Genomic DNA, 24,646 nt, shown 5'->3' with positions numbered 1-24,646 from the left:
GGTGGCTGTAGAAGATCAAGAAAGAAAATGAGTGTTATTCCAAAAAGGTTACTTGATGGATGTGCTCGGAAGAGTGGCGAAGCGGTGAATCGCGAAATTAAAACAAATTGCATCCACCAAATTAGAAAATCAAGACTGGGAATAACAAATGCATTTTATATTTACATATCTCCACCTGCTGTGATAACATCTATTTCATTGTTGTTAGCTCTAGTCCAATATCTACACGCTCCTATGACTCACCATCAATTTTGAGAATAGCGCGCACGAGCTGAGTTGCCAAGAGGTATTGCTGTCTCTTTGAAACAAGTGGATCGTGTACATTTTGTGCTTTCATGTCACTGCTGCCTCTACCCATACAGTCGATACCAAGGTTTGGATTCTTGTCGTTGACCTGGTGTGACTTGACATCTGAGAGCGTTTCAATAGGCGAAAGACCAGAGTTCTCAGCCAATGCTAATGGGATAGCGTCCAAAGCTTGTGAGAAAGCTCTCATGGCATATTGTTCAATTGAAGCAGTCTCGTCTGCAGCCTTTGTGACAGCTATCGATGAGGCAATCTCCGCTGCTCCACCACCATATACAACACGATTATCAACTACCAAGTTACGAACAACGCAGATTGCGTCGTGGAGTGCACGCTTGGCTTCGTCGATTATCATCTTGTTCGATCCTCTAACAAAGACAGTGACGGCTCTTGAGTTTGCACACTCTTCAATAACAAGCATCCTATCTCTTGTTGTACCGAAACCAATTTCTCTTACAACGCCAGCGTGACCCAACTTATCAGCAGAAAGATCTTCAAATCTTGGTACGATACGACCGTTTGTTGCGATGGCGATAAGCTCAATCTCTGGACCGCCCACCCAACGTACGGCAGGTAAGTCGTTTTGCATCAACAAGTGGTTAGCTTCGTCATCGAAACCCCATTGACAGATGACCAAATTAGCACCTGAGTCCTTAACTTTCTTAATCATATCAGCGAATTTTTCCTTTTCGTAGGCTTCGAGCTTTTTGTACTCATCGGCGGAACCAATGTCAAGCTTATGCTTGGTCTTTGGACGTGGAGGTTCAAATGGACAGGTTAGGATAGCAATTTTAGCGTCCTTGATGAATCTAGGCATTTGTGGATGAGACATATCCTTATCGACGACAACACCTTGTACTAGGGAAGTATCCTCAAGAGAAGCACCAACTTTACCGTCAACCTTGATCAATTCAAAGTCAACATCACGACGTTCAATGTCAGCGACGGAGAGAACGGCGTCAACAGCGATTTGAGCGAATTTAGAGTGAGCCGAGACGATCTTTGAACCTAATGAAGTAGAAGCAGCCTTGTAGAGGGCAGCGGTACCAGGACCTTTACCATCCTGGCTGAATTCAACAGAGTCAGAGATACCGTCAAGCTCGCTAACAGCAATTTTACAAGCTCTATCGAAACCATCAGCGATTCTGATTGGGTGGATACCTCTGTCGAGAAGACCGATAGCTTGATCGAGCATAGCGCCTGCAAGAACAACGACACCAGTAGTACCATCACCGACCTCATCGTCTTGAGATTTGGATAAGCTAACCATAAGTTTAGCGACTTGGTTGTCCACCTCCATTAAACTCAATATCGTTGCGCCATCGTTTGTGACTGTGATATCGCCATCAGGGCTAATCATAATCTTATCGAGGCCACGCGGACCAAGAGAAGTTTTAATAATATTTGCGACAGTACGCGCAGCTAAGATATGTGACTGGTGTATTCTCGTGAGCGAGGAAGAGTGAGAGAGGGCTGACAAACTTTAATAGCATCAACGCCCCTTGTACGAGTCTTCTTATCCTGCTCCCTAACGATAATGAAAGGGTTACCGTGCTAAATGTGAGTGTAAGTTGAATTCGAGAAGATTCTGAGTGAACGGACTTCATCTTGCGTGTAGACAGCTGCACCTGGTTGTATAGCGTCCCTAGTTGATTATTAGTTATATGGGCTATCAAATACATGTAAATTTCTCACATTTTGTTATGTCAGTGTGTTGTTGAACAGAGCAGCTTCAATTCAACTCAATTCAACTCAGTTCAAGTGAAAAATGATTAATATGATTGCTAGGCGTGGATTTAAGCAAATAAACATATCCAATTCTGTTAGATGTTACGCTACCAGACAAAGTTCAGCTACCACGGGTGATGAACCAGATCCTCAATTAGGTGGTTACCCACAATTTGTACCACAGAAAGCACAAGAGAAGAACCCATACAACAAGTACTGGGATCAACAAGGCAGAACCAACTTTGGTGATTTGGTGGGTGTTTTTTGGTCCTTTTGATCTCTAGCTCATACACAACTATAGCTACATGAAGATGAGGATGTCCTTGGAGTGCACGCACCAGATGTACATCAATACTCTTACGCGGAATCTGCAAAGAGTATTCTTTACACTATAATTGCTTTCTCTGCATTTGGTTATTTGGCCAGCGCAATGGTACCACAGCGTAACGTTGCACCAAGAGATTATCCTAGGTGGGTTAAGATGGGTTTTACGATTATTTTAATACTAATTTAAGCTACAGAGATGGACTTAAGGATGAGTTAAGTGGTGTTGATGAGAATAAGGTGGGTTTAAGCTCGGTAATTGAAATGGTAAAGCTAATAATAATCTCACAGGCCAGAGAGTACACACCACTTGAAGAATAAATCGTTTATAAATATGAATTCAAATTATGTAAAATTTTCATCTTGAACTGACTGACTGAATGCTCTGACATGATTCTTTGGTGTGATTATTGATGTCAAGATTGATAAATGGATAAAATACACTCCCCTCACATCACCACTCAATCCTCGCTTGAAATCGGTTTCACAAACTTAGGCGATTTGATTTGCTGAGACGATTCGGCCTTTTTGAGAACAACGACGACGAAAAATGATAAACATGTCAAGAAGCTCAGTGGCTGTAAAGCAAGCAGCTAGATCATTCAGCTCATCTACACGTCGCTCACTTGCCACTCCCGTCGGTGGCGCTAAGCCTGCGCTAATGAAGAAGTTCCAGATCTACAGATGGGTGAGTTTGACCTGTGGCTGGGTTGTATAACGGTTTTAACACTCCACAGAACCCAGATGAACCAGCAGAAAAGCCACGCATGCAGACATACGACGTTGACCTCAACTCATGTGGACCAATGGTACTAGACGCTTTATTGTGGGTGGCGAATATCGCCAATAGATACACGACTCATGAATACGCATAGAAAGATCAAGAACGAAGCAGACCCAACACTCACCTTCAGAAGGTCTTGCAGAGAAGGAATCTGTGGCTCTTGCGCTATGAACATTGAAGGCCAGAATACATTGGCTTGTTTATGCAGAATAGACAGAAATGAGAACAAGCCGAGCAAAATCTATCCACTTCCTCATATGTACATTGTCAAGGACTTAGTACCTGACATGACTCAATTCTACAAGCAATACAAATCAATTGAGCCATACCTCCAATCTGACAACGTTCCCGATGGCGTTGAACACCGTCAGTCGCCAGAGGAGAGGAAGAAATTGGACGGTATGTACGAGTGCATCCTCTGCGCTTGTTGCTCCACTTCTTGTCCATCTTACTGGTGGAATCAAGATGAGTACCTCGGTCCAGCCGTTCTCATGCAGGCTTATAGATGGATCGCTGACTCTAGAGACGATAAGGCTGCTCAGCGTAAGGAGAAGCTCGAGAACACTTTCAGTTTATACAGATGCCATACCATCTTCAATTGCACTCGCACTTGTCCAAAGGGTCTCAATCCAGCTATGGCTATTGCTGATATGAAGAAGGAAATGGCCACTGCATAAACCACTCGCATGGGATTCTTTCACTCTCTTCCTGACTCCTCGACTATTAAATGTAATGATACACAAAGCTTCTTCGTAATTTATCCTAACTGCTCCGGTCCAAAGCTGCGTCTGTAACGACATTAGCTGTGAATAGTGAATGGCTTCGTCACCCACGGCAATAGTTCTTCTATATTAGTCTTGATGACGACTTCTCCTGCATAATCTGTATCGCGCCTGTTTGCGTTCGCGTGGTGCGATTGCGATACCAGCAAGATAGGTGTACGTGGAGCAAAGAATTCTCTGTAAAATGGCAATGTGGTGAATAGACAACTCAACACTACCAAACACTCCAACCGCACCTGAGGAACTGTCTACAAATCCCGCATGGCGTGATAGGTTCATCGAGATCAGAGACGACTGCCAGACCGCTCAGGTTGGTGCACCCCTCTGACTGTCTTCGGTGAGCGTTACCAGCCTCGTTGCGTACCTCTACCCACTACAGCCTTCACCAGACTTGTACGTTCTGCACAAATTGCTCCGCCATATCTGTACCAGATGTGGTCAGAAATATGTCCTTATACTTCCAGCCTGCACTACCCACGACGCATTCTCCACATTCGCACCACTGAACACTTTGCCATCCTCGCTCACAACTGCCGCGCCCACTCTAAACTGGCTGTAAGGGCAGTAAGATTTCTTCTGGCCTGGGCGGCTTGTTGGTTGGGTGCTGCTTTCTCAAGCTATTATACGCACCCTCGAATGCCGCTGCGATTAGTTTTGTATTTGTATTATCAGCCATGTCAGTCATTTGATAACAAGATAATGAACAATTTATATATAAACTAACAAAGCAAATGAATAAATAGTACAGCACTGTCACAGTTATCACGAGAGACCGACATAGCGCTGTTCATCGTAATCCTTCCACAAGACCTTGACGACGCTCCTTGCGCCATCATCCGTGATACCCGAAAGCATAAATTCCTGTTCTTTATGTAGATCGACGCACTCGCACAGTGCATACAAGCCTGCCATCAAGCTATGTCTGGTAGACTGAGGGTAGAAGCTATGTGGGGAGGTGGCCGAGCGAGCGAAAGTGTGCAGGACAATATAAGCATGACGCGCGAATGCCTCCTTCAAGCTGTTCGACGTGACTTGCTGCTGGTGCTGTGTTGTCAGTGGCACCGTCTTCGTCGTTAACCCCTCCAGTAGCCGCGTAAGTGATTTAGGGTTCAGCGCCATCTCGCTAGGTAGCCAGCTCGGGCGGTGCGCTAGATGCGCTCGTATTGCTCCCCCACCAAGATTGGGACGCAGTGTTAGTGGTAACCCGATTAGCCCACTCAGGAGAAGCGCTAGTGAGGGCGCATGGCTGGCGCATATGTCTCTACGCAGTCTGATTAGTTGGAGTAACGTTGAATTCACCCGGTCATAGAGTGCTTGTGCTTTCGCTGAGTCTGCTTCATTCTCCACTGTCCCCTTCGACGCGCTTACTGCGTTTGTCAGCGCTATCAGTATCGATCCTACGTCTGTAGATTGCAGGAGAATAGCCTTGTTGGTTGGTCAGAATTGGAGGGAGTTATTATATAGACCAACTTACCCTCTCATGTACAATTGATTCGAGGAGTTCGATTATCCCACCTAATGTGGTTGGAAGGTGCTTGTATACAGCAGCTGCGTTGGCTAGATCGATTAATAATCCCGAGAGACGTCTGCGAATGAACCTTCCTACATATTGGTATTGTCAGCTATCTGTCTACGCAAACACACCATTCCCACCTTCTCTGCACGACTTGACCACCACTCTCAACCCATCGAGCGCAGCCAAAAGGGGTGAAGTCGGCTCACGGATGTGAGAATGAAAGACTTCCCACAAATTACCGACGACATCCACGTCATTGTTGTTATTATCACCTAAGAACATAACTACAACCTCAGCCAATCCTCTTCCAATCACGCTTTTCATCTCGGTTGATGCTCTTTCGTGATAAATACACCATGACGCAGCAGCTACGTCTATTTGCTCGACATTGCGTACGAGTCCAGCCGACAAGAAATGGAGTACCGAAGTTGCAGAATCTACCTGAGCGTTTGGTGTTGTAGAGTGCACGCGTGTTAATGTGACGCTCTTAGCTATATCCAGACACTTTGCATCGACAGCTCCACCACCCCGTATCATACTCATACGCAGACACGATACCAAAGCGGAGATGTTAGCGACGGTGGTGTGGTAAACAAGTTCGCTGCACAGTTTGTTCACCATTGCCTGGGTCAGCTTGTACACATACTTGTTGTCGTCTTTCGTTGTTGTTGTTGTTGTTGTTGTCATCGTTGCGCTTTTCTCGCTTTCTTGACTGGGTTTGTGGTGCGCCAAGTATACTTCTAGAACACAACTCGCTGCCATCATGCTCAAGACACCTTTGTCGAATTTCTTGTGCAGTTTTTTGAACAATTGCGCACAGTCGGTGCGGATGATTGGTCTGTGGGTTTGTGGTGAGCCGGAGCTCCGCTTTGCTTAGATACACATTGTACTCACCTTGCCAACATGTCAAGCAGCTGTATTGAGACTTTGTTCAGCTCATTTAACGCCTTTTCATCTCCACTAGTGTTCCACGTTGAGCTGGTCGCTAGATACACTGCATACTCCTCGTTCTGTTGCGTCGAATAAGATTTGGTAACCCTTGCAAGCGACAACTTGTACACACCTTAGCGCCAACTTTGGCGTTATCACCAATCAGCGCCAACAATAGACGACGAAGGGTGATGTAAGTAGATACCTTCTCGGCTACACTCTCTAGCGCGATAGCCGTATCGATAGCAAGATTGCGCACAAATTTAGACGTATAAGACCCCCTTGGGAAACGGAGGAGAAGTGTGAGTGTGTGCGCTTGAATCCTCTGGTCACCGCTCTTAAGAGTAGATTCCACATGCGTCGTCAACCGGCTCCTAAAGCGAGAGAGTTCCCAAAACAACGCAGAAGTGAGAATTTCTTCCACAGCCACAGCTTGCGATGATGTGTATATGTCTTCACCTCTGCAAATGAATTCGATGAAGGCGTCAAGATGTTCATCGCGCGCGTAGTGTCTGCGATGTTGTTAAAAGACGGCAAGTTGACAGTGAAGCGACTTACTCCAGCACGTAGAGATGACGCACTACACATCCCAGCACCTTTTCCCCGACCTTTGACGAGTGCAAGGCGACAGATGTGGATACATCTAGGAACCTCCTCGCGACATCACCGTCTACAACCTTATGACTGAGCGTGAAAAACGCCATCTGGGCATATTCAGAAGCTAGGCTGTCATCGTCATTCTTCGCAGCGGCTTCGAATGCGTCAATCATCGCGTTAAAAACCTGCGGTAGAGTGATGATTTGATTGATAGCGAGACACCTCATCAGCCGCACAGAACGGTATTCTTTGCTAGCATCTGAAATTGTGTACTGCGGGGATATATCTTCGGCGAGCTTTTGTACCTGGGTGCGAAGGTCATCACCTACGCCAGCCGTCACGCTTGTCAGTAGCTTGGGGAGCGCCATGAAAAAGAGCTCTGCTATTGCAGCAGTAGCTGTAAACGAAACGTCTGGGTTTATTACCGATTTGCCATTACCCTCCGATTTGCGTTTCTTGATAGACGGCTCGATTCCATAAGTCCCCCTCAATCTATCTCCAAAGTAATTGCACAATTGCTCGACTTGCTCAGATGTCGTATATATTTGGTATGCGTTCATCAGTGCGTAGTCTATGGTGCTGTGCATGTGTATGTGCTTATTAGAGGAGAGGGCGCTAATGAGCGATTCTGTAAGCGTAGGCAACGAACGCGTATCCGAGTAGACGGTAATGATGGTGAAGAGAAGTTTCTCCTGCAATATTCTGTCTACATCGTCCGCTAAGCCTATACGAATACTGGCATCAATATGCGCAAACATATGGTCAGGTTCTATGGTCCACAATGCATTCAAAATGGTTGGTGATCGTAACTCGATGGATTGGTGAGTGAGGTGCTGCAATAGGTCTTCCGACAGAGGCACAGCCTTTGATTGATTCAATTGGAGCAAACTGCTGATAAGGTGATGGCTTGTGCTGGTGCGAATAAAGTGCTCAATCAAATCCTTATCGTAGTGTTGGGTGAGGTGATAAATGAGAAAGTCGTCCATATCGCTAGCCCATTGAATAGAGCGAATGGTGTCAGTTTGAGTGATAAGGAGGGAGGTGAAGGAGTAGTTAGTGATGAATTTATCAATGTTCTCAAGTACGAATCCAGATAAAGATTTCTTGTTAAACTTGTTGAGACGTATGAAGCGGATGAATATATCGTTGATTGGTGGATATGTGGCTGAATTGAGGTAAATTGAGTACGAATTGAGGACAGAGTCTTTGTTATAGTGGCCTATAGTCAAATCGAGTATTCTAGCGACATTCTCTAGTGCATCTTCGTTGTTTTGTTTGAATACCACAGAGATTGGGTTAATCAGGTTGGATTTTTTCACCAAGCGTATGATATTGGCCGTAATTGGATGTGCGTCTAGGCTAGAGCGCAGCATTTGCCATAATGTAGGGATATCCGGGTGTTGAGATAACTCAGTCACCAAGAAGTCAACGACCATCTCGTGGAGATTTGGGATAAAGTGGGTGTTGGTGCGTATAAGCTGTATTTTATCATCCAGGGCTCTATCTTTATCACGTAATTTTGTGTAGAATTCCATCTCTAGTAATCCAAGTCAATCTGATGGACGTCGACGATGAAGATGATAGAATTAATCCGCGAGTTGAATAATTTCAATCCAAAAGGATTTATACCTTTGAAGCACAATACACATACTATCGGCTACATTAACAAACAATTGATTGGGTTCGTTAATATCCCTCCATTCACTATCAAACACGATTCTGTGATATACACCCACTCCTCGGTTCAACGCGACTCAGAAATTATAAATCTCCACTTTAGAACACTCAAAGAAGCCACAGATACTCCCTTACCAGTCAAACATGAGTTGAATGGCTGGCGCAATGAGGATTATGGGGTGTACAGCGCAGACAACTCCCTCCTCTTCACATTAGAGAGGGCAGCCGCTGGTATTCTTGGTATACCCACTTACGGGATACATCTCACTGCATTCACTCCCGACTACAAATTATGGATACCGCGTCGATCACCCACCAAGCAGACTTACCCTGCCATGCTCGATAACACTGTAGCCGGTGGAATAGCCTTCGGTGATAGCGTCCTGCATACTGTCATCAAAGAGTGCCAAGAGGAGGCTAATCTTCCCAGTGAGATCATACATAGCAGCCTTAAGAGCACCGGCGTCGTCACTTACTTCTATATGAAACAAGGCCTCTTCGCACAACCTGAAATTCAATTCGTTTTCGATTTGAAGGTGGATCACCACGTAACTCCTACACCCAATGATGGCGAGGTGCAGTCATTTAGTTGTATCAGTGTGGATCAGGCTATTGCAAACATCCACGATAGACAGTTCAAACCAAATTGCGCATTGGTCCTGATCGATTTCTTTGTCAGACACGGCTTCATCAGTCCTGATATAGACGAGTATATAGAATTAACACAGAATATGCATCGCCAGCTCCCTCTATCCAACATATTTACACCAAAGTAAGCTCAACGCCTACTCTACATGTACATCAGGTTCTCAGTGTGTCTCTTCCTTCTAAACGGACCAATGAAGTCTATCCTGTTTTGTACTTGCTTCGCGTTGAAAACTATGCCAGTCTTGAGCTTCACGCTGTCTGCCAAGATGCTGAACATGGTTTGCCCCTCAATGAAATCATCCAAGTCGTCGCTCTTCAGTCTTTGAGCAACGACAACGTTATTAGCTAGACGTTGGCTGACTATCGGCGTGTGAGGTGCCAGAGTAGGAACGAGAAGTGCAACTACGGGTGTAATCGACTGGCTAATGAGACCACTAGACAGAAGTGCAGCTGAAATACCCTCGATAATGTTGGGCGGTGGGAGGGAATCTACACCGCTAACGCCATCCTCAGCCACATTTGCCAGTTGTAACAAAGGAGGGTTCTCGCTATCGGAGTCTTGGAGGTATATCGTCGTATTGGGGTATGTGTCCACCGAGACAACCGAGCTTGGTTTGAGCAAGTCGAGGATTAGTACGCTCAGCTTGTGTGTGAGCTCCAAGACGGGCTGCGAGGGGATGTAGAGTATGCTGGCATTGTCCTTGTGTGCGAGCAGCAGTGCTATCTTAAAGTATACATTAGTTGATGCAAAATAGCTTCAATGCGACGCACCACTTGACCGTCTGCTGAAATTTCATTCACCACGCTCACTTGCTCGAGTCTTGTTACGAGATGACGTCCGATTTCACCCAAAGCAACGAGCAGCGGTTTGTGGAGGGATCGGGCGTCTACAGCCGACTTGAATTGCAAAGGTGTGTCTATTATTTGCGTCTGCTGCGATTGCTGGCCTGGATAAAAGCCCTGCATATCTTCATCTTCCTCGTCGCTATTGTGACATTAGAGAGCGCAGAAACGCGAAACAAAGACGCACGAATCTATTTGATGTCTAAAAGGTCTGTTCTGTCCCAGTGGATCTCTTTCCATTTCTGAGCCTTTGATATGATGAACGTTGAGCGGAAGGAGGAAGAGATAGCGAAAATGAGAGATACGCAAAGATGAAATGTACTACTGAATGCAGACCCTCGTTAACGACGCGTCTCCAACCCATCTTTATCAGGAAATCAAATGATCTCCAGGAACGATGGCGCAAATCACTGTGGTACAATTAGGCAAGTACATACACACAATTTGAGCTACCCGAATCACGACTATACTGTCCAAAGTATTTGTGGGTCGGGTATTATTGACGTAATTGGTTAATTAAGGTGCCGTTTGGCTGCCGCATGAGTCTCAATTGAACGGCGATGGCTGAAATATACAATCTATCTACAGAATTGGAAATCGATCCGAATTTCTCACTAAAATCGCTTTCTAGCTCGTTGGACGATTTGGAACATAACCCAGACAGCATCCAGTCCACTTCGCTGCCTTACACGAAGTCAATCCCCACGCTGCTTCTGTATGATAACAAGGGTCTCCAGCTATATGACGAGATTACCCAAGGTGAGTTTCGAGTTTCTTGTTTGCAGTCCCACGCCACTCACACTCTCAGGAACCTTTTACTATCCGTTCTGGAAAGAGTTGGAGATTCTGAGAGACAATAAGCACCAAATAGCCCAGAAGCTATTCAACTCATACAACGCTGGTACTGTGGTTGAATTGGGCGCTGGTTCACTCAGGAAGACGTCACACCTTCTCGACGCAATGAATCAGCTTAGCAGATCCAATAAACGCAGCGACATCAATTACTTTGCTCTTGATCTCGACAGGCACGAGCTCGAGCGTACGCTGGCCGATATGCACCATCAGCAGCTAGACAAAGACGTCACAATGGCTGGTCTTTGCGGCACCTACGACATGGGATTCGACTGGCTGTCCTCCAAGATCAAGAAGGAGTCTGATTCATCAGGTGATAGTAGCCCTGACTCCTCTGCCCCAATCACCCCATCTGATCGCAAATCCAGCGCTAGTGATTTCGGCGACGCGCCACCACCGCGTAAATCCTCCGTCTTAACCCCGCCATCTTCTCCTGGTCTTGCTGGGAAGTCAGAGTCGAGCTTGAGTGTGCTGGGTGACGACAGAAACCCCCTCTCCTTCTGGCACCTCGGTTCGTCTATCGGAAATTTTGACAGGAACAGTGCAGTATCCTTCCTTCAGACTGTCAGGGAAAGCCTGAGGCCTGGTTTCGATACTCTGCTCGTCGGGCTCGACAAGAGAAATGAGAAGAACATGGTGAAGCGCGCATACGATGATGAATTTGGCGTAACAAAGCGCTTCATCCTCAACGGACTTTCGCACGCTAGCCGTATCCTCGCACCATACAACGACAACAACGATCAATTACTCGAGGGCAAATTTGAGTATGTCTCAGTGTACGACGAGGACAATGGACGTCACGAGGCTTACTACAAAGCCAAGGAGGCACTGACGATTACGATTCCTACGATAAACGCATTTAATGAGCTTACAGATACCGTTAAACAGGTTCAAATCCAAAAAGATGAACTACTCAATGTCGAATGGTCATACAAGTACTCCGATGAAGAAGCCATCTCACTTTTTAGGGCAGCGGGGCTGCGCGCGACGTATAAATGGAGCGACAGCAATGACATGTATGGATTGTGGTTGGTAGAGCGTCCATCATTCAACCTCCTTCCGCCTAATCTGCCATCGTGGGCCAACACTACTCGCCAATCGTTGCAGGGTGTCCCACTCGTCTCTGACTGGATTGAGATGTGGAAATGCTGGGATTGCATAATGGGTATGGTACCTGATGAGATGTTGCACCGGAAGCCCATAGATTTACGTCACATAGTGCTATTCTATTTTGGCCACATTCCAGCATTCTTGGATATATACATCTCAAACCACTTCGACACACCGCTCACAAATGCGCGCTTCAAGGATATTTTCGAGCGCGGGATCGATCCATCGATGGACGACCCGAATGTCTGTCACGACCACTCGCTCGTGCCTGAGAAGGAGGAAGACTGGCCAACTCTCGCGCAAGTGCTAGAGTTCGACGTCAGGACCAGACAGCGTCTGCTGAACATATACGCCGATCTCGATCTGGGTAAGGTGCACCTAGATCGACGTCTATCGCGTGTGCTGCACATGACATACGAGCATATGATAATGCACGGCGAGACACTTCTTTACATGCTTATACAGAAATGCGAGGACATCAACCCACCTTCCGGATTCAGCGTGCCAGATTGGCAAGCATTGGCGACCATGTGGAATGGCAAGAAGGGGGAGGAAGCACTGAGCAATAATATCTTGCATTTCCCAGCACAGACTGTTACGCTCGGACACGACGACGCCGAGTCAGGCGATAAGGATCAGAATCTCGCCAACGACCAGCCAGAGACGCACGAGTATGGGTGGGATTGTGAACATGCAGCCACACTCTCCCACGTCGGAGCCTTCCGCGTCGATGCTCTCCCGATCCGCAATGGCGAGTTTAGGGAGTGGCTTGAGCGTACGCACAGCACACACATGCCTGCATCGTGGGCAGTGCGTGATGGGTCAACAAAGGTACGCACGCTGTACGGTCTTGTTGAGTTCGATGTTGCACAGCACTGGCCTGTCCAGGATAGTCTGGAGTGGCTGGAGAGATATGCGCACGATAAAGGCGGTAGGATCCCGAACGAGCCCGAGTTGAAGGTGCTGAGCAGCGTCACGGCCAACGACCATCCTGCAGCTAATGTCAGCTTCGGTAATTGGCACCCCGTTCCTCCTGCTCCACCAAGCCGCGTCGGCAAAGGACATAATGGGGGCGTGTGGGAGTGGTCGAGCAATCCGTTCGATAAATTGGAAGGATACGAGCCAAGCAAATTGTATCCAGGCTACTCGAACGATTTCTTCGACGGTGCTCATTATACAGTCTCAGGAGCAAGTTATGCATCCGCGGGTAGGATTGCTGAGAGAGCGTCGTTCAGGAATTGGTACCAGAAGCCGTACGTAAGAACTTGGTTTCAGCTGCTAAAATCTGACCCGTTTTGCAGATATCCTTATGTCTTTGCAGGTGCCAGAGTTGCGTACAGTGTATGAGAATATTGATACAAAAGGAAAAAGGATCTTGTAGTACTATTTCGCGTAAATTCCATATTACTTTAAATTCTAAGTCTAAACATAATACCAATACGTAGCCAATTCGAATTTCATGTCGATGGTTTTGTTTGCTCGAGAGATATAACCAAGTCCATGCCATCGCTATTGGGGCTACGGGCGGTGCTGAAGCTCTTGACGAGCTGCAAACCAGCTTTACCGAGGAGGAGTGAAGCTGCGTTGTTGAAAAGGCAATTATGGAGAGTCCCATTAGTTGAGATATGCACTAGGGAGAGCGGCAGACGCGAAGCGATAGCTTCTGCAACGGTGCTAGAAGTGAATCCCTGTGAGCTAGCCAGCAAGGCGATTGTCATACCGCTGCTATCGAGATGTTGAACCAGCGTGCCCTGCAATTCCCTTACATGACGCGGCGACAGCTTCTTGGACTCGCATTTGCACTGCACTACCAAACTAAGTCGCTGAGGAGTGCGCGTCACGCCCATCAGGTCAACGCCGCGATCGTGCGCACCGCCGACTCTACTCAGCTCGAATTGGAGCTGGCGAGCGAGAGTGTGGCGTACGGCCATCTCATACGCTGTGCCTATGCTCACAGAGCTAGGCAGTCTGCGTGGGGGCATTGTATATTGTTTGTGGTGTTAGTACAAGCCGCTGGCAGGCGCATAGACGTTGGACCTGCACCACCAACACCACCAACACCATGACAAAACCAATGGACGACGATGAAGTGAAGCACGAGCTTAACAAAATGGTACAGTTCATCAAGCAGGAGGCAGAGGAGAAGGCGAGAGAGCTGCGTGTTAAGGCTGACGAGGAGTACGAGCATGAGAAGGCCAAGATTGTCGCACAGGAGCAGAAGCATCTCGATAGCGTTTACGATAAGAAGGACAAGCAGGCTACCGTGGCCCGCAAGATGTGAGTTTGGCTATGAGGCATTCACTCTTATACTCACAACACAACCAAATGCAGCGCACAATCCACAGAAACAAACAAATCGAGACTGAAAGTACTCAGCAGCCGTGAAGACCATCTTAACACACTCTTCGAAGACGTTAAGCATCGTGTTAACCAGCTCTCCGAATCCGACGATTACGCTGAAGTCATCAAGAAATTGATCGTACAGTCTTTATTGAAGCTTATAGAGCAGCAGGTTATTATACACATTAGACCTAAGGATAAGCAGGTGACAGAAAATTCACTTGACTCGGCTAAGAGTGAATACAAGGAGCTTTCTGGTCGCGATGTTGATATACAGGTGCAGACATCCCTCGAGGACTCAGCTGCTGGCGGTCTCAAGGCTAGCGCATTCGGAAATCGCATCTTTATCGATAACACAATCGAGGCCCGTCTTACTCTCCTTGAAGACAGAATGCTGCCTGAAATCAGATACGATCTCTTCGGCAGCAACCCAAATCGTAAATTTGACAACTGAACTCTCATTTTATTCATTTTATACCTTACTAAACATACAAAGAATGAAAAAGATTATTAGATATTGTAGGCTTTGAATGACAAATCGAGGAAAAGAAAGATGAAGCATTATTAATAATGAGTATTGGTGGTAGAAGCAATAAGTATCCTGTTAGCACTACTAAAGTGCTCGCTTAAAACAAGAACCTTGGAAGGATATTGCTGGCTGCAAAACCGAAACCAAGTGCAAAAGCTCCAACTGCAGCAGCAACACCTCTACGCTGTACAATTGGTCTTTCTTGTATCTCCTCAGCGTTTGCAGGTGGGTTCTGTCCGAACGACACAACCTTGATCTCGTTTCCAGTCTCATCTTCCAACTCGCGCTTTCTCTTACCCTCACCTTCACCTTGATCGGAGGTGCTTGTAAAGACGGTTGGTTGTTGAACAGTAACTTCCACTTCCTCACCAGACACCTTTACTGGACTGCCTTGAGCCAACTGTTTGGACTGCTTAATATCATCCACCAAGTCCTTTGCCCTTTCGATATCAGCAAGTACTTGGTCATCGTTGAGAGCAGCTTTGAGTGGTGATGACTGGTGAAGCACTGGTTGGTGTGCTGGGTGGTGTACTGGTGATGATTGCTGCTGCTGTGGCTGTTGTTGGTCGTGCATAGAGGATGGCTGTTCATGCACGGGTGAAGACTGATGCATCATTGGCGATGGAGGCTGGATTGTGGTAACAGTTTCTTCGAGACTCTCTTCAATGACTGCCTCCTTTGGTGCCTTCTTTGCCTTCTTCTTGCCTGGGGTGAGGTTGTGAGTCAGGGGTGATGGTGATGGTGATCTCGATTGATGTCTAGCTGATCTCCTAGGAGCCGGATTCTTAGTTGGTGTTGGTATCTTTGTAGCTGACTTGGCTGGTGATTCCAAAGAAGCCTGAGCTTTGGCTGGAGAGCTCTTAGCATCCTCTGAGGCTTGTCTGTTTGAAGAGCGTTTCTTGAAATCTGTCAAGTCTGGTTTGTCTGCTTTAATAAGCGCTTCTAAGAAATCCTCCATAGCGTAGCGTTTACCGAGTTTCTGAGCAACTTCAATTGGAATCCTGAGGAGAGTAAGAGGCTGTAAACGAGACCAACAGCAAACACATACCAAAATCCAGCGAGCTTAGCAAGCTTCGTGTCTCTGTACTCCTCAGTAGGCACCAACATCACATCGTAGTTTTTCTTCACGTAGTCAAACTCATTCTTCTCCTCCTCATCAGTAGCGTATGGGAACGCGGCCTTGAAGAGCGATCCGAAAGATATTCCATTGCAATCGTATCTCCTGAGTACGAACGTGTGCTTTTCGCGCTGAGTGGGGAATAAGATGATTTGAAAGGCGTAAATGGCGCTAAACTAACCGGATGAGGCAACTTCAATCTAGCTATTGTGATTGGTCTATCGTCTCGCGTAATCTATAGCGTTTTGTGAGCAAGTCGCGTAGAAAAGGGGCCAAAGAAAGGCCAGAGAAGGGAGAAAAGCCTACTTGTTGCCATTTTGGAGTGGGCACCTCGGAGATATCTAATAAATCATTGAAATGATTTGGTAATACAGGCGCTGTCATCTTTTATGTTTTTCTGTCCTCCTTGTGACGGTGATTCAAGACGAGAGACGCGCTTTTACTTGGTTGAGTAGAGGGGCGTGCAAAATTGAACGAATTTGGGAGAATAGCAGGGCTGATGTGGAAGTGTGTATAGTGTTATACGTGTATTACAATGGCAACTATCAAATCCCGCACACACTCTCTCCTTGTTTATACACTCTCAATATGGAAATTCATAAAAACGCAATCCAAAGGAAATTGAGCACATTTATATCCCCTGACATACCCTCACCGCAATCAATGTTCATTCAAGATATACAATCCATGGATTTCACCCTTGATTTTCTCAAACAGGCGCTTCCGAGGAATACACCTTTCGTTGATTCAAATGAGGCTTATAACGCGCGTTTAGTCGTTGAGCGCGTCTTGTCGGCATTCGGCGTTGACGGAGATTCTACCAATCCAATTGAGAGGCTGATCGATGGTCTATCCACCTTGAATGGTGGTGACTCGAGCAAACGCTTCATCGTCATTTCTGACGCTCACAGACTCAAATCCTACGGCAACCTTCTCATAGCACTCCAACGTCTTCCTGAAATCATTAACTCCCCACTCACTCTGATCCTCACTTCAAACCAGCCTTACACAACCCTTCGTCCTACCAATGGTCTCTCTCCTGATCCTATCGTCGTAAATATACCCTCAGTTACTCACAAAGATATCTTAGACTATCTCATTCTCAACCGTCCGGTGCATATTGGTGAAAATCTTCACAACTCTTATCTCGCTTTATGCAATTTCATCATGAGCTCAACGCTTGCACTCAACACTCAGCCCAAGGAACTGCTCAAAATAACGCATAAATCATGGCCTACTTTTATACACCCTTGGAAAGAGCTCAGTGCGAGACCGTCAATGAGAGACAATGACCATCTTACACTCACTTTCAGCAAAATTAGTAAAGGTGTGATACAGTCGATCAACAGCAGTCTTCCTGATCATATGGATCTCTTGCAAGCCTCACTACCTACCGATCTCACACGCTGTGCGCAACTCCTTCTCATTGCATCTTATCTCGCCTCATATAACCCACCTAAGAAGGATATACAGATGCTGTCTATCAGTAGCGATAAGCGGGCAAAAAGGTACAGGCCTAGACGACGTGACATTGGATTATCTAAGCAGAACAAAAAACCTGCTCAAAATCTCCTAGGTCCTAAGAACTTTTCATTCGATAGATGGTTGCATATATATGGTTCATTGTTGCATTTCGTTAGTGAATCTACTCTCACTACTTACTCACTCAATAACCTCAAAAACGATTCAAGAGTCTTCACCGATAACGAGCTTGGTCAGGTAGATGTTTTACAGAATATCGCTCATCTTTCGCGTATAAAAATGGTTCAGCGTACATGTCCGTCTGACAGACTCGATGGAATGACATTCAAGTGCGCTATCGGATACCACGTCGCGTCGAATCTGGCCAAAAGTTTCGGAGTCAAGTTGCACGAGTTTTTGTGGGATATATCATGATTTCTCGTTTATATATACTTTATACAAAACTACGCGGGTTTACTTTTGTCTTGTGTTCTTTGTTTGTTATGTATCGTGTGTCGTGTGTTTTTTTGGTGTTTCACTTCAGGACCATTTCACGAAAAAATAAGCTGATGTTCGCGACTTTGCGCCTGATTATGCTTCTGCTGCTGGAATGAGCACTGACCCTTAGATCTGTGATATTTCAAACCGTTTTGTTGTTTGTATGCCTTATTACAGCCCTGCAAAGAATGAGAAGAGCTCTACGCAACAAAATTAATATCATTAACCCACCGGAATTGGACACTTGTATGGCTTGTCTCTGTCCTTCTCCTCCTGTGGATTTGCTGGGGGATGAACTGCGGCTGTGAAGGGTATATGTGTGTTGGTGTTGCTCATATTGCTCTGGTTAGACAAGCCTTTTACACTAGCAGCAGTCGATGTGGTCGAGCGCGCGGGCTGCGGCTGGAGGGAAGCGAATGGACCTCTGCGACCCGCGTTTGGCTGCGGTGCAAGCGGAGGCTGAGCGTAGAACCCAGATAATGGGCTAGACATGCTAACGGGTACAGATTTGTGTGGATGAGAGGGTTGCTGGTGGTGGAGCTGCTGATGCTGACTCTGACTCTGACTCTGCTGCCTAGCCATAGCCGCTGGATGGAGCATGTGCGGAGTAATGCACCCACTGAAGCTCCTCGGCACAGCAGGTGAGTAGGCGTTGTCGACAGCACCTGCGACTCTGACTCCGAAATCCATCTCCATATCCATCATCGGCGTACCAGGCATGCTGATGCTGGAGCTGGAGCTGGAGCTGGCTGTGAGTGGGCTATGTGCCTGCGACAATCTGAGCTTATGAGACTGTATATCGCTGTGTATTGAACTGGCGGGTGTGCTGACAGCGCCTTGTGAGTTACCACTGCTCGTGCTGCTCCGGCTACTCATGTTGCTCATGTTGCTCATGCTCATGTCATCACCCCCCTCGTCGGTCTGCTCGACTTTATCCACATTCCCCCGCTGCACCTGCTTGTGCTCGGCTTCGTAATGGTTCTGCAGCTGGTGCAAATTATCCAGGTAAACACCGCAGCATGTAAAATTTCTGCAGAAGTCTTCTTCCAGTCGCGGGAGGTAATCAGTGAGAGCGTAGCTGTTGTTGTTGCTGTTACTATCATCGACTGACATGGACAGACTCTCTTCCGAAACTACCTCGCAGCTCAAATCACATGCTGTGTCTGTATTTGTGCTGTCATACGCGCAACCGGACACGTCGTCCACTAGTACGCCGAACGAGCGAGAGAACGGCGAGAGAGGTGTGCCGGATGTGCCAGTCGCGATTTTTGTGCGAGGTATTTCCATTGCCGCTGTGGCTCCATCCGTTTTGCCTTGTGGCTCGTGCGCTGTTATCGATGTGGCGAGCATATCTCCTTTTGCGTCTGTATATGGCGTATATTGCATATAGTGGGTTTCTCTATGCATTTATTGGTTATTTCTTCTTCTCAACGCCAGCGTCACTCTTCGCTGCTCGCTGCTGGCCGCCCTCGCGAAGTGCAGTGTCCAAGAAGGCTGTGCGTCGGTGAGGAGTAGCAATTTAACAATATTTGACGATAACAATATTAATATGGCGTATAATACATAATAATGTGGGGATGAATAGTGTTAATCCTGTGTATTTGTTAGTATGCTCCACACATGCTACTCCACACTCCACACGCACCCAGAGTTTGATCGATCCATCCCAACTAGCTGTAACGACTTTGGAGGTCTCATGAGGAAGCCACGCATGGTCAATCACACATCTATCGTGTGCCTTGAGCTTCTTCATCAGACGACTCGTTTTCCAATCCCAGAACACTATGTTACCAGCCCCATCTCCGCTGCTGATATACCTACCATCAGGACTGAAACCTAATTGACAGGCGTATCCAGATATTGAATGACCTGCAAATCTCTTCCTGCGATTCTGCTTGAATGTGTCTGCTGCCCATATCAATATCTGATTGTCGAGTGATTGAGCAGCCAGGAACTTTTTCGTCGGGTGCAAACCGACAGCTGGCATACTGTGCATATCGGGCTCGGCAATGTATTTAATGACAACGGGTATATCGTAATCCCACGCTCTCATAGTTTTGTCGTCAGATGTTGTAACGAAACGTCGATTATCATCAACGAAAGTTAGTGTGTTCTGTGAGTGTGAACTTAGATATTCTTTCTTGGCTAACACGATAAATACTCACAACTGGACCTAAATGTTGGTCATACTCCTGCGTAATCTCATTCGAGCGAAGATCAACTTGTATAATCTTTCTGTCTTGCATACCAGCTAGGAAAGTATCCTGCTTGTCTGCATCCGGGTTGAAAGTAATGCACTGAGGGCTTTTGTTGTTTGAGAAAGCACTAAGACACTGACCAGTTTCTGTATCCCAGAGTTTGATTTGTTTATCATACGAAGCAGACAAGAAGCGTGTACCATCATTGTTGAAGGAAATATCCTTTACGGCTCTGTAATGGCCCATGAAAGTTCTGAGACATTTACCCTCGTTGTAAACATCCCATAGCTGTGAAGAGGTAGGTGAGTTGGAGTGAGTTCAGCAGAGTGTATAACCCACTTTAACCTTGTTATCCATCGATGCAGATAGAAGGAGGTGACCAGAACCGGGGAAAAGCTTGATTCTGGAGACACCCTTAGTGTGACCGGCCCATGTATGTATACAAGCTTTTGGTAGGAAGTTAGTCTGGGTACCCTCCTCACCGTAGAGGTTGACGTCGACATCAGTCGGTATATGCATATAAGTGCGTCCTTGATAATCGCGTGTTTGGCTGCCGTGGAAGATTGACTTTTCACCACCTTGAGCGAGTAGAGTTTTGCTAGCTTTGCTTTTGTTGGCGTCGTTGAGCCAGTTGTCGCGTTGAATTTCCCAATTTTCGACGTCTTCTTCGTAGGGAGCATCAATCTCATCGGGTTTACGAACATCCTTCCATTCAGCCCAAGGACCTTTATAAGCGTTATCGCCGTCAACGTCTTCTAAATCACCTTTGTCTTCTCTTGGAAAGGATTGTCTCTGTTTCTTGTCAGGACGAGTGATGCCTTCGTGTTGGCGTTGGAGGGAGATAAAGTCATGATCATTCATGGTGTGCTCTTCAACGTGTGCGTTTAGTAGGTTTTGAAAAGGTCTATTGTTCTTATCTCTGAAGGGATCTTGAGGACCTGCTAAGGATTTATTCAAATGATCGTAAGGGACGTTAACCATCATTTGATCATCAGTTGGTCTCATCATGAGTGCTTGAGCTTGTTCATCCTGGGATTGTGATTAAGCGGGTTCAGCGAATACAACTAACGATCCACTTACGGCAGCAGCGGTATGTACTTGAGGGGCAGATTGAATTTCAGTTGAATTCAAGGGTTTACTATTATTATCCTCATCTGAACTATAATTTACAAGCATCCTAATCGTTGCTAAGTACTATCAAGTAAAATTGAAATGGTTTGTTGAATTGTTATATTTTAAAATTTAAACTCTAATTCAAATCCCAATAGAAAATAAAAGCAATCACTAGAACACACAGTGACTCCCATCCATCCGATCAGAAGCCTCCTTCTCGTAATCCTAATCCAAACTTACACAATTTCTCTAAACAAAGAGAATACACTAGAGCCGTTGTTGCCTCTAAAATGGATAGAATGTTCGCCAAACCTTTTATCGGTTCAATTGAGTGCGGTGATGGTGTTTACGGCATGGCTAGGGATAGCTCTAGGTTGGGCGTTGTTGCCACTTCAGGCGCTTTAGGTGAAGTCGCTGTACATGATATACCCACTCGTCAACCTCTACTCAACATCCCAAACGCTCATCATGGCATTGTTTCCTCCTTAACTTTTTCACATACAGCTAAGTCTAATCGCGGCGACTCCAGATTACTTAGTGCAGGCGTTGATAAGTCTGTCAAGATGTGGGACGCTAACTACTCCACTGACGCTGGTGATAACGCCGGTTTTATTGATGAAGATGTCGCTGAGAAACACTCACAAAAACCGTTAAGAGTTTGGTCAGCTAATGCTGGTATCAAGTGAGCCTCTTTGGATTGATTTATACATTCTCATGCCCACTAACACCTCCCTCACAGCTCAATCACTCACAATCGCTTACATCCAACATTCGCAACTGCATCTAACGCAATTCAGCTCTGGGAAGAGGCACGCACTGAACCAATTGAGACCTATAAATGGGGTCACGATAACATTTCTGCTCTCAAATTCTCCCCCACCGAGCATTCCATCATGGCTGCTGCAGGTAGTGATAGAAGTGTGTCTTTATGGGATACGCGTGTCAACGGTGGTAGTATAGGTCGTATTATGACTCCTTTCAAGATGAATGACTTGTCTTTCAACCCAATCCTCCCAACGCTCCTCCTCACAGCGGGTGAAGACCACAATCTTTACACATGGGATATACGCAATCTTGGCAATGGTGCGCTACAGATATACAAAGACCACGTAGCTGCTGTTACTACGTGTGACTGGTCTCCAACCGGCCAACAGATCGCTAGTGGTGGCTGGGACCGCACTGTTAGAGTATTCGACAAGAATCACGGTAGATCGAGCGATTGCTACCACACTAAGCGTATGCAGAGACTGATGAATGTTCAATTCAGTCTGGATAGCAAGTACATTCTCACTGGCTCAGATGATGGTAATCTTAGGATGTGGAAGTCGAGAGCAAGTGATAAGATTGGTCAGATTGATGGTCGTGAGCGTGATAAGATGAACTATAGAGATAGCCTTAGGCAGAGATGGGGTGGTGTGGGTGAAGTTCGCAAGGTGGAGCGCAGAAGAAACACACCAAAGGCTATTAGGAACGCGTCGTCAGCTAAGAAGACTATGGTGGATGCGCAAAGAGCTAAAGAGGAGAATATACGCACGCACACCAAAGCTGGACAGGCGAAGCCAAAGTCTGAGAAGAAGAGGGCGGTTGTGAGTGAGCAGACGTGATGTATTGTAATAGAATAGAGTATAATGTAATAGAATATCATACAATATGCATTTGAGTATCTTAATTGTGCTTGTTATCGTAGAACCACCATGGCAGCCAGCAGCCAGCTACCATCACTAAACGAACTAATAAATAAGAATCTCAAGAGAGGCAGGGAGCTGTTCTATGCAGATTTAGATTTAGACTTGAGCGCGGAGACTGGGGTCAATGAGGCTGGGTGGGTTCTGCGCACTCTCCATTACGCTCGCTAAACAATGCCAACGTCACAGAAATAAAGCAAAGCTTGCTTCGAAGATAGCGGACGAATACACTGCCGCTCAGAATCTCCCGCCTTCACTCGCTGCCCAGGCGGGACCACGAGGCAAGAAGACGCGCAAGGCAGACGGGGCAGAAGCGGGCGAGGGTGAGTAGAGGTAGATTCTATAGCGATTATGCTCACACTTCCCAGTATCGCAACCGACGCAGAGAGCCATTGAAGGAAGCACGCAGCAGGACGCCCACGATTCACTCATCCTGCACAAGTCCTTCCCCAAGGGCGCGAGTGGGGTTAGAAGTGGGAGTGAGAGTGCAAGTATGAGTGCACCATCCACCAGCGCGTCTACCACCAGGCTCAGCCAGCAGCTGATAAACCTCAAAACGCAAACGCAAGCGAAACCAGATTACCACCCACAATGGAAGCTTATGCGTGTCATTTCGGGTCATCTAGGTTGGGTGCGCTGTGCAGCAGTCGAGCCCGACAACAACTGGTTTGCGACTGGCGCCGGAGACCGAGTGATAAAGATCTGGGACATGGCCAGCGGCGAGTTGAAGTTATCTTTAACAGGTCACATATCCACAGTGCGCGGTTTGGCCATTTCCAACCGCCACCCGTACCTCTTCTCGTGCGGGGAGGACAAATTGGTGAAATGCTGGGATCTCGAAGCTAATAAGGTGATACGACACTACCACGGTCATCTCTCGGGTGTTTATAGCATGGCTGTTCACCCTACTCTAGATCTCCTCGTCACTTCCGGTCGCGATAGTGTAGCGCGTGTGTGGGATATGCGCACTAAGGCTCCCGTACACGTCCTGGCTGGTCATAAAGGCACAGTAGGCTGCGTCGCCACTCAGGATAGTGACCCGCAAATAATCACCGGCTCTATGGACTCCACGGTGAAATTGTGGGATCTCGCTGCAGGTAAGGCTATGACTACACTCACTCATCACAAGAAAAGCGTACGTAGCTTGGCTGTTCACCCAACTGAATACTCCTTCGCTAGTGGCAGCGCTGGTGGAAATAATATCAAAAAGTGGAAATGTCCGGAGGGGCAGTTTGTGCATAATTTCAGCGGTCACGATTCTATTATAAATAGTCTGGCTGTTAATCCTGATGGAGTACTCTTTTCTGGTGCTGATAACGGTAGTATGACCTTCTGGGATTACAAAACAGGTCTGCCGTTCCAGTCCATGTCAGACATTCCTCAACCCGGTTCATTGGACGCTGAAGCCGGCATCTTCTGCTCGACGTTCGACCAGACGGGATCGAGGTTGATCACTGGGTGTGCTGATAAGACTATTAAGGTGTGTGGTTGGATTATAATTATTGCTGTTTGCTGACATTTCCACAGATGTACAAAGAGGTCTAATGGAGTTGCAATGTTTATGTATTATACAGAGTGATATGAATGGGTAGGTGAGAATAAGATTGA

General features: G+C 46.6%; 16 protein-coding genes across 16 annotated transcripts; 8 read left to right on the top strand and 8 right to left on the bottom strand.

Annotated features, from left to right (window-relative positions):
• Positions 1–161: 161 nt before the first annotated feature.
• J056_001293 (T-complex protein 1 subunit epsilon) lies at positions 162–1,913 on the bottom strand (the record flags this gene model as incomplete). Its single annotated transcript, XM_009270853.1, has 4 exons — positions 162–190; positions 244–1,741; positions 1,789–1,860; positions 1,905–1,913. 4 exons carry the CDS (start codon positions 1,911–1,913, stop codon positions 162–164), a joined length of 1,608 nt encoding a protein of 535 aa, XP_009269128.1.
• A 170-nt stretch (positions 1,914–2,083) lies between these two features.
• Positions 2,084–2,679, top strand: J056_001292 (uncharacterized protein; the record flags this gene model as incomplete). Its single annotated transcript, XM_009270852.1, has 4 exons — positions 2,084–2,287; positions 2,336–2,505; positions 2,556–2,598; positions 2,650–2,679. The coding sequence occupies 4 exons, from the start codon at positions 2,084–2,086 to the stop codon at positions 2,677–2,679; spliced, it is 447 nt and encodes a 148-aa protein (XP_009269127.1).
• A 238-nt stretch (positions 2,680–2,917) lies between these two features.
• J056_001291 (uncharacterized protein) lies at positions 2,918–3,819 on the top strand (the record flags this gene model as incomplete). Its single annotated transcript, XM_009270851.1, has 3 exons — positions 2,918–3,046; positions 3,096–3,184; positions 3,234–3,819. The coding sequence occupies 3 exons, from the start codon at positions 2,918–2,920 to the stop codon at positions 3,817–3,819; spliced, it is 804 nt and encodes a 267-aa protein (XP_009269126.1).
• Positions 3,820–3,899: 80 nt separating this feature from the next.
• Positions 3,900–4,609, bottom strand: J056_001290 (Cytidine deaminase; the record flags this gene model as incomplete). Its single annotated transcript, XM_009270850.1, has 6 exons — positions 3,900–3,930; positions 3,976–4,101; positions 4,161–4,252; positions 4,299–4,347; positions 4,403–4,505; positions 4,555–4,609. The coding sequence occupies 6 exons, from the start codon at positions 4,607–4,609 to the stop codon at positions 3,900–3,902; spliced, it is 456 nt and encodes a 151-aa protein (XP_009269125.1).
• A 77-nt stretch (positions 4,610–4,686) lies between these two features.
• J056_001289 (uncharacterized protein) lies at positions 4,687–8,502 on the bottom strand (the record flags this gene model as incomplete). The annotated part of the gene is made up of 6 exons (XM_009270849.1): positions 4,687–5,349; positions 5,399–5,526; positions 5,578–6,278; positions 6,335–6,450; positions 6,504–6,882; positions 6,929–8,502. The coding sequence occupies 6 exons, from the start codon at positions 8,500–8,502 to the stop codon at positions 4,687–4,689; spliced, it is 3,561 nt and encodes a 1,186-aa protein (XP_009269124.1).
• Positions 8,503–8,538: 36 nt separating this feature from the next.
• On the top strand, positions 8,539–9,420 carry J056_001288 (uncharacterized protein; the record flags this gene model as incomplete). Its single annotated transcript, XM_009270848.1, has 1 exon — positions 8,539–9,420. The coding sequence occupies one exon, from the start codon at positions 8,539–8,541 to the stop codon at positions 9,418–9,420; it is 882 nt and encodes a 293-aa protein (XP_009269123.1).
• A 51-nt stretch (positions 9,421–9,471) lies between these two features.
• Positions 9,472–10,375, bottom strand: J056_001287 (uncharacterized protein; the record flags this gene model as incomplete). The annotated part of the gene is made up of 4 exons (XM_009270847.1): positions 9,472–9,495; positions 9,546–10,016; positions 10,064–10,277; positions 10,323–10,375. 4 exons carry the CDS (start codon positions 10,373–10,375, stop codon positions 9,472–9,474), a joined length of 762 nt encoding a protein of 253 aa, XP_009269122.1.
• Positions 10,376–10,695: 320 nt separating this feature from the next.
• Positions 10,696–13,444, top strand: J056_001286 (Meiotically up-regulated protein; the record flags this gene model as incomplete). The annotated part of the gene is made up of 3 exons (XM_009270846.1): positions 10,696–10,894; positions 10,944–13,350; positions 13,399–13,444. 3 exons carry the CDS (start codon positions 10,696–10,698, stop codon positions 13,442–13,444), a joined length of 2,652 nt encoding a protein of 883 aa, XP_009269121.1.
• A 110-nt stretch (positions 13,445–13,554) lies between these two features.
• On the bottom strand, positions 13,555–14,079 carry J056_001285 (uncharacterized protein; the record flags this gene model as incomplete). Its single annotated transcript, XM_009270845.1, has 1 exon — positions 13,555–14,079. One exon carries the CDS (start codon positions 14,077–14,079, stop codon positions 13,555–13,557), a length of 525 nt encoding a protein of 174 aa, XP_009269120.1.
• Positions 14,080–14,159: 80 nt separating this feature from the next.
• Positions 14,160–14,891, top strand: J056_001284 (V-type proton ATPase subunit E; the record flags this gene model as incomplete). Its single annotated transcript, XM_009270844.1, has 2 exons — positions 14,160–14,374; positions 14,429–14,891. 2 exons carry the CDS (start codon positions 14,160–14,162, stop codon positions 14,889–14,891), a joined length of 678 nt encoding a protein of 225 aa, XP_009269119.1.
• A 172-nt stretch (positions 14,892–15,063) lies between these two features.
• J056_001283 (Bouquet formation protein 4) lies at positions 15,064–16,467 on the bottom strand (the record flags this gene model as incomplete). Its single annotated transcript, XM_009270843.1, has 4 exons — positions 15,064–15,967; positions 16,015–16,214; positions 16,265–16,318; positions 16,390–16,467. 4 exons carry the CDS (start codon positions 16,465–16,467, stop codon positions 15,064–15,066), a joined length of 1,236 nt encoding a protein of 411 aa, XP_009269118.1.
• A 303-nt stretch (positions 16,468–16,770) lies between these two features.
• Positions 16,771–17,979, top strand: J056_001282 (Origin recognition complex subunit 5; the record flags this gene model as incomplete). The annotated part of the gene is made up of 1 exon (XM_009270842.1): positions 16,771–17,979. The coding sequence occupies one exon, from the start codon at positions 16,771–16,773 to the stop codon at positions 17,977–17,979; it is 1,209 nt and encodes a 402-aa protein (XP_009269117.1).
• Positions 17,980–18,095: 116 nt separating this feature from the next.
• Positions 18,096–19,392, bottom strand: J056_001281 (Zinc finger protein sfp1; the record flags this gene model as incomplete). Its single annotated transcript, XM_009270841.1, has 2 exons — positions 18,096–18,221; positions 18,274–19,392. The coding sequence occupies 2 exons, from the start codon at positions 19,390–19,392 to the stop codon at positions 18,096–18,098; spliced, it is 1,245 nt and encodes a 414-aa protein (XP_009269116.1).
• A 64-nt stretch (positions 19,393–19,456) lies between these two features.
• Positions 19,457–21,416, bottom strand: J056_001280 (Pre-mRNA-processing factor 17; the record flags this gene model as incomplete). The annotated part of the gene is made up of 5 exons (XM_009270840.1): positions 19,457–19,536; positions 19,684–20,155; positions 20,208–20,528; positions 20,580–21,269; positions 21,321–21,416. 5 exons carry the CDS (start codon positions 21,414–21,416, stop codon positions 19,457–19,459), a joined length of 1,659 nt encoding a protein of 552 aa, XP_009269115.1.
• A 227-nt stretch (positions 21,417–21,643) lies between these two features.
• On the top strand, positions 21,644–22,957 carry J056_001279 (Protein sof1; the record flags this gene model as incomplete). Its single annotated transcript, XM_009270839.1, has 2 exons — positions 21,644–22,035; positions 22,093–22,957. 2 exons carry the CDS (start codon positions 21,644–21,646, stop codon positions 22,955–22,957), a joined length of 1,257 nt encoding a protein of 418 aa, XP_009269114.1.
• A 90-nt stretch (positions 22,958–23,047) lies between these two features.
• Positions 23,048–24,583, top strand: J056_001278 (Pre-mRNA-splicing factor PRP46; the record flags this gene model as incomplete). Its single annotated transcript, XM_009270838.1, has 4 exons — positions 23,048–23,175; positions 23,228–23,361; positions 23,407–24,518; positions 24,566–24,583. 4 exons carry the CDS (start codon positions 23,048–23,050, stop codon positions 24,581–24,583), a joined length of 1,392 nt encoding a protein of 463 aa, XP_009269113.1.
• Positions 24,584–24,646: the final 63 nt, after the last annotated feature.

The sequence above is a fragment of the Wallemia ichthyophaga genome (assembly GCF_000400465.1).
Source record: "Wallemia ichthyophaga EXF-994 unplaced genomic scaffold scaffold14, whole genome shotgun sequence".
NCBI classification, from domain to species: Eukaryota; Fungi; Basidiomycota; class Wallemiomycetes; order Wallemiales; family Wallemiaceae; genus Wallemia; species Wallemia ichthyophaga.
The sequence above is the reverse complement of the archived record's forward strand: the minus strand, read 5'-3'. Positions and strand labels throughout refer to the sequence as shown.